General features: G+C 40.9%; 1 protein-coding gene across 2 annotated transcripts in view; it reads right to left on the reverse strand.

The window, feature by feature from the left end:
• LOC147230131 (guanine nucleotide-binding protein G(olf) subunit alpha) overlaps positions 1-14,154 on the reverse strand; it is a 60,691-nt gene that overhangs the window by 28,734 nt on the left and 17,803 nt on the right. For both annotated transcript variants that reach the window (XM_086153369.1, XM_086153370.1), the window contains exons 3-5: positions 13,778-13,832; positions 13,486-13,605; positions 4,741-4,838 (exon numbers count right to left, since the gene is read on the reverse strand). In XM_086153369.1, the coding sequence (XP_086009495.1) occupies positions 4,741-4,838; positions 13,486-13,605; positions 13,778-13,832 (273 nt within the window). The remainder of the gene's footprint in view (positions 1-4,740; positions 4,839-13,485; positions 13,606-13,777; positions 13,833-14,154) is intronic.

Raw genomic sequence — 14,154 nt, forward strand, 5'->3', positions numbered from 1 at the left:
TGTCCACAAGAGATCACAACAAAGGAACAAGAACGAGAAAAAAAAAAGAAAAAAAAAAGAGGTGGGACTCATGGTTGGGTAAATAAAGACTATATTCCTCTCAGAAAAATACATACAATTATTATTAAGTGCGCAATAAAAAGTGCATACCCCAATACATCTACTACAATAGTTCTGTGCTGTTTAGTTCATGCCACATGGATTTCTTTTTGACTTGACCGAATCGATGTCTTCTATCACACCTTGTCACTCCATATATGTATATTTTTTTTGTTGGTGTTGCGGCTTCAGAGACACCGAACACATTTTTGTGAATATTGTTACTTTTTTTCTTTCTACATATTTATCTATTTATTCTTGTAGATGTTATTTAAATCTTTTTCATATTTTCTGTCTCTCTAACCCAGAGATGCTGCTATAGTTGTATTGTTGTGCTGTGTCTTGCTTTTTAAGGTTGTTTGTATCTGTTCTTGATTCCCCTGCATATGAAAGCTGCTATCTCAAAGTTTGTTGCACTCTGTGTGATGAAAATAAATCCTTGAATCTTGAATTCTTGAATCCTATATAGCATTTCTCACTTCATGGGAAAAAAAAGGAACCGTGCATTTATGTGTAAATATGTACAAAGTCACAAAAAGAGTCCAAAAGTGTCATCAATGATACTACAGGTAAAAGTAGAAGACAACAAAACACTGATCGCCAGGGTCTCCCGTCCATATGCCTAAAAACATTGAAAAAAAAAAAAAAAAACACTTCGGGCTGACATGTTCAATGAATGGTATTGTCGGTTACCTGAAGTGGGCATTTTTGTGGAAACGAGAGGTCAAACAGAGGGTAAACCTGTTACTGAACATATAAACGTACGTGCGAGCGAGGACTCAAACTTTGATTCAAGTTTTAGAATCACACGTGACGGACCCTGTGGAAAAAACACTGACTGAATCCCATTTGTCACAGAAAAAGCTAAGGAGGCAGCAACTGATAGTTCAATGAGACACAAGCATCAGGGTACAGACATTTGCTGTAGCAGCAAACTGGCCACAAATGTATCCGGGTATAATTTCAAGTAAAGGGAATGAGGAAGAGTAGACCCGGTCGATACTACTTCACGTCTAACTGTAAGTTTGGAGGTAGTTTTATTTTTTTGCGGAGTAAATCCATAAACGAAAAAAGCGTCACCACTCGTGTAACGTTCTGTCTGGAAATATGAAATATTGCAAAAGACGCACAAAATGAAAACAAAAACTGAAAGCACTCGGGGAGGTTTCTTTCCCCGACCGACTCCGACACAGGAGAAGTTAAAATAGAAAATGAATTCCTCTTAAGTAATAGTAACATTGAATTTGGCATGATTGCTTCTCAAGAGTGCCCCCGGCCCCCCCAAAAAATATATCTTTGCTGTATCTCACTGTGCTTGGCCTCGCTGCCAACCACCCAAACTCCAAAAATACAGCCCAGACAGAACATTTCAGCCGATGCACTTGATACCAGCATATAACGCAAAATGACAAAACGAGGAGACAGTGAATGGTATGCCATTCATCCACATTGAAAACAAACTGACTCTATACTATTTGACAGTGACATGACTGATTCCTAAATGTTGTCCGCATGTACTCTACGTTGCCGGAGTTGGTGAAAATGATCATCCCCTGCCCCAATTTTCTGTATTTTTGTCAAAGACAGCTGGGTTACATCCATTCAAAAGGGCCCGAAATGCTTACTACTACTATTGGAGTTAAAGTATCGGTGAGGTCTTTGCTTCTGCTGTCCTACTGTATTTATGTCACAGGAACTAAAATAAATTAAAATACGGAGTTGAAATGAATTCAGACCATGTTTTGTATCGTATATCCTGTCATCTCCAGTCGTATATGAACTAGCAGCACTTGTGTTTCCATTTAACGCAAAGATAAATGGGTTCGGCATCGCCTGCCACAGCGGTGTTTGTCGCTTCATCGTTAATTCAAGTCAAGAAGGCAATCGTCCAGGTAAAATAATACTGTCATGTGACTTATTTTTTGCCGTGCTGATGTTCACCTTCCACTTGGCTATTTAACTTTTACAAAGAAAAATATGTTCTCATTTTAGTTATGATCCAATAAGAATCAATCTGCCGGGATGTGGATAGTTCCCGCAGGGCAGAATTACTAATTCCATGTCCCCAGTATCCAAGTTTAAATCTCGATTTTTAATCAAGTAACAAAAAAAAAAAACAAATAGGCGAAGGAAATCATTTACAAAAGTCAATTCATAAACCATGTTTTTTTTTCAGAACTTTTTTCCGTCTTTTAATATGTTCAAATACAATCTTGGCCTCATCAATATATCAACTTATGAATCTGTAATTATCCAAACAAATCAATTTGCACCCACACTAAATACTTTATTTCACAATATATCCTGTTATAAGATAATACATGTTCCCAAACTCAATCGTTTTAGTTATTCCATTATAGAATATTGCATATTCTGTCTGATAAAACCTTTCAAAGAACTACTGTGAGCTACAGCACAGACGGATTATTTTTGAATCGCGCCGATACCATCACAGTATACTTAGCGGAATAATTATCAAGCCTATAAGTTGACTTATATGGATCCATAATTTACATATTCCTACCACAGGCCGACCGCACACAGGCTGAAACAGAGCAGCAAAAACACAGGCCTTCCACTGTGGCGGCTCCACCTTACAGATTCATGTGACTCTCCAACCATCACCTGACTATCTCTCGCATTTCTATGGAAGCTGCTTCCGAGCGGAGTAACCAAGGGAGACTTGACCTTAAGTCAAATTTATGTTTTAAGGCACGGATGATATCCAGGAAAAGCGTAAAGAGACTGTTTGTCTACGTGCCGCGACATCTTAAAAATATCTTAACCCTGCACCCGCGTAACAAGACAAGACAATATACCCAGTCACTGATAAACGGTGTCTTTGACCGAACCCTTCAAGATAACGCGAGCCAACCTTTGGGGTGTGAGGGCAGGCTGAACTCCCGGGTCTGTATGTTCAAGTCCTCATATTTACATGCGAATCCAGAGGTGAGTCAAGGAGGAAGCAGAAGAGGGAGACTATAATCAGTGCAACTTTGCATATCCAAACTTCCTTTTTACAAAGGGGAAGGAGTTCCACTGTGCGCGCCCGGCACTTTACGGCGGCCAAAGAACTATCGGAACGTTCAAAAACAATCTTGCGAACAGAGCACATTGCAAATTTCAGTGAAATTTCAAATACGCTCGAGACTGAAACGACACTGCTTATACCGATGGTTTGATGCTCCCCTCAATCGACTTCACACCAATTGTTTCGAGTGTAAAACCGCGGCGGTATGTGCATCTCTTCTTTTTCTCCACTCGCCGCTCTACCACACCCCTGGTTTCCCCTCCGCACACAAACTTGCTCACAAGTTCCTGCAAAATGGAGAGAAACATGGCGCGTTCTGCTGAAAAAAAAAAAAAAAAGACCGGGGCCGTACCACGATAAACAACCGGTTATTTGGAGATTTTTAAGTATCCAATGAGCAGAAGAATTCCACAAACGCATTTCAAATGTCTTACGGCGACAAAATCGACTGTAGTTTGAACGCGGTGTTTAACCTTCCTCGTCCTCAGGCTTCGCTCCAGTCGGTAACTACAAACAGGCAAGGGAAGCTCAGTAAAACTATTAACATTCACCCGTGTTACTTCTCTGATCACTATCCAACCTGTTTCCAGGTGCAGCAGAGAAGTACTTCATAAGGTTCACCTGGTAAAACTGGTCACAGCTGGTCGGAAAAAAGAAGTGAAAGAAAGTCTGCGAGGGAGGTTGTGCATTTTATCGTAAATATTCGATATCCATACCCTTGGAAAAAGGTATTAAGAGCAAATCAAAATAAGTAAAAGCGTTAAATTATAACCACTGGAAGACTACGGGTAAAACGCCCGAGTGAAGTCAGCAGTTTTCAATAAATAGTTTACTTATCTTTAAAGGGAATCTAGTTTCCCACTTACTGCACGCAGGTTTGAATTGATTCAGATCGAAAACAAAATATATCCAAAAAAGGCTGTCAGAATTCAAATGTGACTATATAATACAGGCTCAACCACGCGTACATGTGAATACAGGTAATCCTGGACATAAGCCAGCCCTGCTACCAGACGACTTGTTTCTACACCTTGCTATTCTTCAAAAAAGTAAAAGGTAGCGAAATCTTTTGTCCTTCCTTCCTTATACAGCCAAATTTACCATTTTAACTCCAAAAACCATTTGTTGCTATCCCTGATATGGACACAGGAAAGATAAAAAAAAAAAAAAAAATCCACCGCTGTTTACAGAAAAATAAATCAATGCAATTTCAATTTAATTCAGCAAGTGGGACTCTAAATATAGGCCAGGCCGGTTTTGCGTATTGTCATGGTGAAATGTCAAACACACTGATGTGAAAAGACATATGTATAATTTTCCAACGGACAAATGCAAACGCTGCTGGTCTTGCCACACCCAGGGTAAACATATCTCTGCCGTGCTCACAAATGACACAACAATGACAACCGGCACACACGGTAGAGGTTTCACCTCACACACATGACGCAAAAGGGAAGCAAAGAGTCCGCTATGAAAAAAACACACACAAACCTCATTCCTGGTACATTGTACCTGCTCAAAATTTTGCAGAGACTGCTGTCGAGAGTGGTCTTTTCAAATGCGCATGGATCCAAATTTAACAAGAATATCCTATTAAAGTGAGAACTTACTATTGTGCGCAGTCGATGAGCTGGTACTCATTGGACCTCTCGAAACACGCCTTCACTCCTTCGTCGTCCCACAGCTTCTTTGCATGATCAAAGAATTCCTGTGGAACAAATGTGGAAAAACTTAAAGTTGGGTAGAAATGATAGAAGATACATTGCTCAATATGCAGTACATCGTCACCATGGAGGACTTACTGGGTGTCAAGCCACGCTCTACTTTATTCATATAGAGAAAGTAGTTACGAAACTCTTTACAACTTTTTTTTTTTTTTTAGTATAAATGTGAACCACGCTAGATTTTGTGGCACTTTGATCATGTTCTCTGACACTGCGGTGAAAGAAAATTTTCCGCAATTTTTTTTTTTCAGTCAAACAGGTTATTGTCATCTGACCCTTTCACTTCCTCGCACATATTGTTACATATAGCAACACAAAGGACGCCACAATCACACAACTATGATTTGGAGGTTCCTTCATTTCAGCAGGAATCTGTACACATTTAAATATGTGTAAGTGCTTTCCAGGTAGGTCAACACCCACTTCTTTTCGATAATAATTATCAGAATATATTGATTAAACTATTAGTGCCCTATCCTGCCACACTTCAAAATCCCTCCTTGTGCCACAGAATGCTGTTTATTATCAATTTTATTTTTTAATCTATATACCACTTGTCTTGCAGAAAGATAATAAGAAAGAAGCCTGAGAACTTGGAGAGAACATGCAAACTCCACACAGAAAGGCCCCAGTCAGCCACTGGAACCGGGAAGAATGCTGACCACAGCCTCAATCAGTTTTTTTTTTGTTTTGTTTTTTTTGCAATGATTGATGATAGAGATATTCATGAACTATTTCTACTGATAAAAATACTTTGTTGTATGATTCCACAACGTATATACACACACACACACACACTGGCACTGCACAGCCCGATTGGCAGGAGTATGAAAAGTAGTAAAGAAGCATCAAAAGGTGTACGTGATGTTCAACAGGTGCTGCTGCAGTAACAAAAAGCACAAAATTCACATGCAGTTTAAGTCCCTCATCTAAAATGGGATTATTTCAAACACCTCACAGCATAACAAACACACAACAAACTATCCAAAACTATCTGATGCCATGTACCCAGGGAAGGATGGTGGTAGCCACCCAGCCTGGTCTTAAACCTGGCCAAACAGGGTCCAAAACCTGTTTTAAGGACAATCTGAGCGCATCGTCCAAAGTTTCACCAAGGCTTTGCTTATTTTGACTCAAGGGAGTATCTCAAAATTAAGGATTTATGCTTGCTATTGCGCATTAGATAGCAAGAGCACTTTGCTTTTGACCAACAGAAGCACAATAGGGCACATCTGCACCACTCTGAACCTAACTCCTGTACTCATGCACTCAATCTGGCAACCCAAGCTGTAGTTTGGAAACCCAACCTGACACGAGCCTGTGGAGGTATAATCAGGGGGTTGTCATGAAATAGTTCCATATATTTTTACATTTCTCTCCATGAGTGACAACAACACAGCTGTAAGGTGTTTTTTTTCTTTTTTCTCTCGGGACAGAATAAACTTCACCGTTTCCCCCCCGCTTCCAGTGTTTATACTACGCTAGACTAACCACATCCCAACTTCGGCATTCATTCAAAACATACACACGTACACATTCAACCCAAATGTTGACACATTTCTTTATATATATATATATATATAACCTATAACATGAATCATATATTCACCAATTATTTGCTGGAAGTTACAGAATTACAAATGGTCTCCTTCAAGGCCAGATGGTGCATCCTATCTGAAGACATGCCAGTATAAATGGTATAAGAGAAACTGCAATGTCACTTGAACTTAAATCCTCCTCTGGAGGCCAAAAAGGCTGTACTGGTCCAACGCGATACAATTCGCAATAAACTGGCTTAGGTACAGGACAAAACTGGGCCTTTTAAATTCATTTTACACGCGTCTGTGGCCAGGTGTTTTCCATTTTGGAATTTTCATTCCTCATAATCTTTTATAAATGTTTTTGTCTGGCGTGATTTTATGATATATACGGCTTAAGTAGATTGATAGATGTACTTTACTTAGTAAAAGCGCTTCACATTAGAGCCAAGTTGATAGGATTTTATGCGTCAGATATCCGGTTAAGATTTTTAGGAATCATTTTTCATTTGAGAAACTTAAATGGTTTTGTGATATATTTTGGATTATATATTCAATCAGACAATTATATACACCTAAAATGTTAAATCTGGTCAACGTCTCTCTAATGTAGTTGTCACAGACTCTGCAACAGGATCCTGCGTACGTTAAGTTATACACGTCAATAAAATTCACAACAAAATGATCAAAAATGCGAATACCCAGCTGCACTGTGAAAATCCAGGCCTTATCCGTCTTATCCAGAGAAAGAAAACAAGTGGATGATAGTTTAAGATAGTCATGTGAGATATGCTTAACTGCGGTACTGAATTGCTATTGGATGTTTCCTTTTTGCTTCGAATCGCAAGTTTAAATTGGACTTGAAGCTACTTAACCAGTAAAAGAACTATCAGTCTCTCGCACACAAATACCACTTGAAAATTAAACTATTGGAATAAAAGCGCAATATCGGCCATACCCAAACCCCAGGCGTCCCGAAAGTCGACGGGGATATAAAGTTAGATAACTGTGGCTGACTTACACAAGCGGCCCTTTGCAAAATCTAAAAACTCAAAGCAGAGTCTTCTCAGTAACGTGTTGAGTTAAAAGAGTGCGTAATAGTTAATAGTTAGTAGTACACCTCGTCCAGCAGGCCAAGAGGGAGGTGATTCCAGTTTCTCATTTACTTCCTCACTTTTTTTTCTTTTTTTTTTCCCCAGCAATTTCTCAATTCAAACTCATGACTTTCTGGTCACAAGCTCTCTTCTCACTAAAACTCTTCGCTAAAGCAATAAAGGTGGTACAATTAGATGCTTTTACTTAATTGGGATCCAATTCAAATGCCACAACAGGACGTCGATACATTTTCTAGAATAAACAAATATTGACAGAACTCCCACTGTGCAAAATCATCCATGGACTGGATGCTGTAAAAGTCTATACATAGACTTGGTGCTGTGGCTGACTTCCTGCTCCTGGACAATGGGGGGCTTTATGAGGGGAACTCATCTTATCAATGACTTTGAGATATTTCCCAGGACTCTCTGTATGCCTTAAACAAAGATGATTGGGCTAATATCCCTCGTCGCCTCCTGTGCACATGTCTTTCAGATGGACTCCTCCTCTCGCCTGGAACCACCACATGACTCTGTGCACTCAGCACTGGCTCTGCACTCTGACTGTGGAGGGGCTGAATGTAGCCCCGAACCAGAGAGAACGGAGAAGGAGCCTGATAAATGATCACATGCTCTCGGAGATCTCCTCTCGGCAGATCCGGTGATTAGGTAGAACATGGAAGAAATACACGGATCCAACCGGCCAAAGTATCACACACACACACACACGCATACATTTGTTTATTTTTTGTCGGGAAAATATAGACAAGTCGGAGAAACTGCGCTATTGCTATTGCTATTGCGTTAGCTCAGTGGTGTTATTGCGTGTTTGGGTGCGTGAACTTCTATACTGAGGAGAAAAAAAAAAAAAAAATCTGAAAAATACACATTTATATTTTTCAGACCTGTGTGGCGAAGCTTTTCCCTGCTGTGCCGCGGCAAATCCGGGGAACGGGGACGTATTTGCTTTTTGCCTTGTATTTGCTTCAACCTGTGTTGCCATCATACTCTTAACAGCCACTTAAACAAATATCTATCAAGGTCCACTGTGCTGATTACATTCTTCTACAGTTAGTTCTGCGGGTTCTTGCCAAATTCTGCAACAGTGGACAACGGCAGGTCTGAAAGACCCAAGAAAGGGCCCGAGCAAATTAACAGACACTGGGACTTGATGGAGGGAAAAAAAAAAAGAGGGGTAAAGGGTGGAAGGGGTGGAGGGTGGCTGAGGCAGCGTATGGTCCTCAGGGCTCTTTTCCACAGAAGCGTGTGACACTGGGCCTTTGAATAAATGCAGTGTGTGCTGCAGTGCCCTACAGAGGAACTGATAACACAGAAAGAGACCAGGAGGGAATTTGCTTTAACACAAGCTTTTTTAACTCTTTCCTGTGCTCGTCCCAGTCTAACTCTCCGGCCCCCCTTTCCGTGGCCAACCGTGACATGCCGGCTCTCGGCATGGCTCGGCAACAACTGGCGCCTACTGCTGACCTTTGACTTGCTTAGGTTTAATATTAATAAAGTTGGGAGCGTGATGTAATATTTCACTCGTATCATATAGGTCAGGCTGACACAAAGAACAAAATGGCCTAAATCTAATTTGCTTCAGCAAAACAAACTTGAGGAGCAAATGGGTTCCGGCCAGGGTCTTCCATCTCAAGGGGACATTGGAATTCCTTTGGGGAAAAGTTTTAAAAAGATCTCTGGCCTTCCAGCAAAATTTTCAACGAGAGCCAATAACCTCGTGTCCTTCCGTACATGCGCGAATACATCCATAGCTGGCCCAGTCAGTATATGACATTTAATTAAAATTTCAAAAGAATAACTGATACCCAGCATAGAAATACCGGACATTTATGAGTACAGTCAAATTTAGCGAGAAAAAGGGGAGATACAGAAGGAGAGAGGAGCAACTGTTTCAGACTGTTCATCTTTCATAACATTTTCAAAAAAAAAAAAAAAAAAAAACAGCAGACCTCAGTGCCACCCTTTGCCCCACATCACAGATCCTCAAGTAATCAATTAGTGGAAAAACAAAGTTCTCAGAGTTCTGAAGCTTTTCATCGCAATAAAATCTCAGAACCCTCACAAGGCGGGATTGCTGTGCGAGAGCCACCCTTAACAGCGGTAGGGAGAAGTTCTCGAACAGAATCTAAAACCAAATGGGTTTTCATACAAACTAACTAGGGCTGGTGGATGTGAAAAAAAAAAAGTTAAAAAAAAAAAAATCAGCTCAGGTTTTTCCTAATTCAAGACCGACAATTTGTTCACAAGCATAACGAGAAGTGTAGCTCTTATTTTACCGAAATGTTAACTTTCACGTGCATTTCAAATAAGCAAACCACTTGTTGAAACATTTTCAAGCGATGCTTTGCTCTTTTTTTTTTTTAATATCATGACTGATAGTCGGGGGGAACAAAAGTGACTGACTAAACAAATAAACGGTATAAATAATGTTGCCAGACAATGATGCATGTAGCAAGGGCTACTACTGGCAGAAGCTCCAAGATGTAAACAAGTGTGCTTCCATACAGTAATTCTGCACCAAGACACAAAGTAGAACAGTGGGTGGGTCTGCACTGAGGTCATGCACAGATAACGTGAAGCTCACCTGCCTCTGTAACACTATCTGGAAAAGGGGGGAGAAAAAAAAAAAAAAAAGAAGAAAAAATACACAAACAAATTCTTACGGACCCACAACTCTTTATTCTGTTTGAAGTGTATGTTAAAAAGTTACTGAATGTTCAGCGACCGGCTGATATGAGCAGCGTCAGAGTGAATTACACAAAGGCTTTAAAAAGTGTCTCATTTGAATTTGGTCGGTTGACGGAGACCGTCAGGTGGCTTGTATTACTTCTGCAATGCATTTGTTTCCATTTGCATAGATGACCGTTTGTGCCGGAGAATTCGTTTTCTATTTTTTTTTTTTTTTTTTTTTTTTCCATCTGTCCGTAAGCCCCTGAAGGGGAAACGGGTTTCATTAAAATAGTGGGGGCGGGGTGGGGGCGCTTTGATTAAAACCCATACGTGCCATCTAAACAATGCGTGTTAACTGACATACGTGACAAGGAGAAGCTGTTAACAAAGCTGGGCTTGTGGGGGGGGGGGGGTATCAAAAAATTCAGAGGTGTATTATTTAAATGCCGGTTTTCACAACGTGTACTTCGGTCTTCACGGACAGACAGAAGAGTGGCTCCTGGAGGAGCCGGCAGTCAATGCTCAATAGGAGACACACCAACTTTTCCACCAACGGCAGCTCTGATAGACGGTGACGCAATGCAGCCGTGGCTCTGGTGCTCATCACCTTCTTATTTGAATAACCAGACACAGCACACCACAACATTGTTCTCTCTCATGCTCACTTTTCTTCACTGGACAAATCTTGTTATGCTCCCAATGATGATACGGATATATTGTATCCATTACACGATGCACAAATTCACCCTGTGAAACTACAGTGCTTGACACAATACATCTCAGGGATGAATCTCTCCGTCAACAAACAAATCATACGTATCTGCACTAATGTGAGACTGGGGCGCTTTTTAAATCAAATAATTTCCAACCGTCATGTTGGGACATTTAACTTTGAAAATTCAAATGTGCGATCAGGAAATCGCTGCTTGTACATTTCTCGATATTATACTGTGTTTCAGAGAAAGAAACGATCATTTGTGAAAACATGGCTGAGAAGTTGACTGTAACTTGTTGGTCCCAGGTGTATTTCAGCCTAAATAACCAACAATGTAGTGGGAAGGAATTTGCTTAGGAATGTCTTTTTAAGAGGTTCTGCAGATATCCTCTGCTCGATTATAAACAGTGAGCACACAGATGTAATATCATGCCATTTCAGTTTTTAACTTTTTGTTTGGATAAGTTTTGAAAACTACTGGAGTGACTACCGGGTCATTTCCAAGCGATGCTGTAGACGTATGCCGGTCACCGCTGCTCTCAATGTGAAGAGCATACGATGTTGTTCTTTGTAATTTCGTCACTTTTGTTATTTTCCTCAAGACGAAAAAGCTTGGGTATCGATAGTTTTGATTTTATATACGAAATGAGCACTCGCTGGTTGAGTCCGATGAGAAATTCTCACGCGTCTACTGTATATGCAAAACTTTTCTTGACCACTTTTCCCCTTTGTTTGCTTCACCCTCTACACACTGAATATCATACTTGCCAGACTTGTGAGATGAATGAATTGCTCAACAATTCAAATCAACTCAAAAAGTTTCCAGATTACAAGAAAAAAAAAAAAAAACCCAGAACAACAAAACGTGCTTCCAAATTTAAATCTGCGCCAACAGGTGGAAGCCACAGGTTAGTGACTGGCCGTGTTCCTGCTCGGCTGTATTGAATATCATGCCTGGTGGCACTAAGTGACAATGTAGCAGTGACACTGACGGCACAAGTGAAGCCTGAGACTGATGACAAGTACAGACACTGCAAACAGAGCCATGTTGTTCCCTTTGGCCGGGCCGGGCCTGGGAACTCTACGCCAGCTCTCCCCATGGCCCGACCCTCGCACAACACGACATCAGACCACTGCTAAAACACACACAGTGTGCCTTGTCACATAATTAACACCCCGATCCTTTTCAATGGCTATTCTTGTGATGGGCCATAAAATAAAGTTGCTGAGAGGAAGATATCATGCTGAGATATTTGGTGACCATGCCAAAACTATATCACATTGGACACGATGCGCAGTCGTGAACGGGGATATTAACTGAAACGGCGTACTTGCTTACGAACAGGAACACTTTTTTGAGAAACTATAGCGCCTTGTCATAGGCTTTCAGCGGCGTCGGCATATAGTCGGACACGACTGCTTCGTCATATCTATCTTTGTACTTTTCACCTGAGATGAGCATAACAGGTGAACAGATTGTTTAAAAAAAAAAAGGGGGGTCTGATGACGGGCTGGTAAACTTTAAACATTCACCATCCACGTGGCTGATGGAGAAAACACGCAGCCATGTTGTACTGGTTATTTATTGAAGAAAACGTCCGTGAAAATTTGTCAAGAGATCACAAACTGCATAATGCACATAATAACGGCTTATTTTTATTTCAGCTCACATATTCACCGAGCTTGGTACCATGACGGCAATCAAGCCACGGTTATCTTCTTCTTTAAAATGCGTGTCTGTCAAATAAATCTCATGTTGGTGGTTTCTAATATTAATCGGACTCAAATAAGACGACTAGAAACTTTGTAAAAGTCTTAATTTAACGGACTTTTGGATAAGTTGAGCACCATAGAGCAGCAGAGATCAAACCACATGAGTTCTATTAATACTATTTTTATAAACAAACTTCTTGGAAATAAATTTAGCTTGTGAAATAAAGCACCTATTGAAATTTGCTCAGCTCTTTTATGATAAGAATAGGGATCACTGTTCGGGCCAACAATTAAACGGCAAAGACACTGATCAGCATAGCAATGAGGAAGTAATCCACGTCTTCTGTAAGAGACGCTAACCTGACAACATTTCCATTAAGCTACGAACAAAAACTCTAAACATATTTTAACCTCCAGCGATCCAGTCTCACCTCGTTAGTGATTTGTCATTCCTATTTTACAGCACTGTCAAACAAGGAACACTTTCAAAATTATGGTAAACTTTGTCTACATTTGCATCACATGACCTCTCGCTATCTACTGGCTGATCACGCACTGAAAAGGATCCCCCATGCACTTCAACGCTCACACGGTACATCCGGCTACAGCCATGAAGAGAAATCAAACCGTCAACGAGCACTTGAATCAACCAACTGTTCGCTGCGCACACAGCAGGTTCGGTTGGCATTTTCATATCCTGCGCTACGTTTAAGAGAGGGTTGGCGGTCAGGTTCGGCTTGCGTACCAGCTCATGGGCAGGAGTGAGCAATGAAGAACCGTGAGAAATCGACATCGGCGTAAATACCAATGCACCACAAGACTCAGAAGCACATAATGGACAGTCCTGCACAAACAACGGGAAAACTCACGAATGTCTTACCTGTGAATAGTCAAAGTCCGAGAGAGGCGCTATGCTTTTGATGTATTCGATTCTGAATTGGTCCTCTGGGTTGGCTAGCGGGACTGGGGGTATTAAAGTGCTCATCGCGGACACTATAGTCTAAAAAAGCACAAGTTGAGGGAGGAGAAAGTTAAAACAGAAAGATTATTCATCAGGACAAAAAGCAGGGAGAAGTGTCATTGTAATTGTGCATCCTCAAAATGTGCAATGTGACCATGTTGCGTTTTAGACTTATGAGAGCACGTTTTGGGAAGCACAAGGTGAAACTCACCACTATGGCATCTTTCACGTTTTTCCGAATATCTTGGATTTTCTGTTTCTTTTCTCTGCATGGGAAGAGAATAGACGAATGAGGCAGCGGTTACGAAAACATGAACTGCAGCAGACCACAAAAGATTTATCTTCGAGGTGGTTAAGAGTGAGACTGGGGTTACTCGCAGGTTAGACAACGCAATACTGGAGCTAGGGCCGAGAGCGTGCACCGGTCGAGGGCACGTAGCGTCAAGAACGTGTTTGGAAAATTGCAAAAGTTACGATGATGCACTGCGGCCGAGAATCAGTTTAACATGTAGTTTTGCCAAACGTTTGCCGCACGTTACTTAGAATCAAGTCCACCGGGGGTGAATATATACGTATGTGGAGGATATT

This window comes from Fistularia commersonii, chromosome 10 (assembly GCF_037954325.1).
Source record: "Fistularia commersonii isolate RoL2024-O1a breed Wild chromosome 10, RoL_Fcom_v1.0, whole genome shotgun sequence".
Classification (NCBI taxonomy): Eukaryota; Metazoa; Chordata; class Actinopteri; order Syngnathiformes; family Fistulariidae; genus Fistularia; species Fistularia commersonii.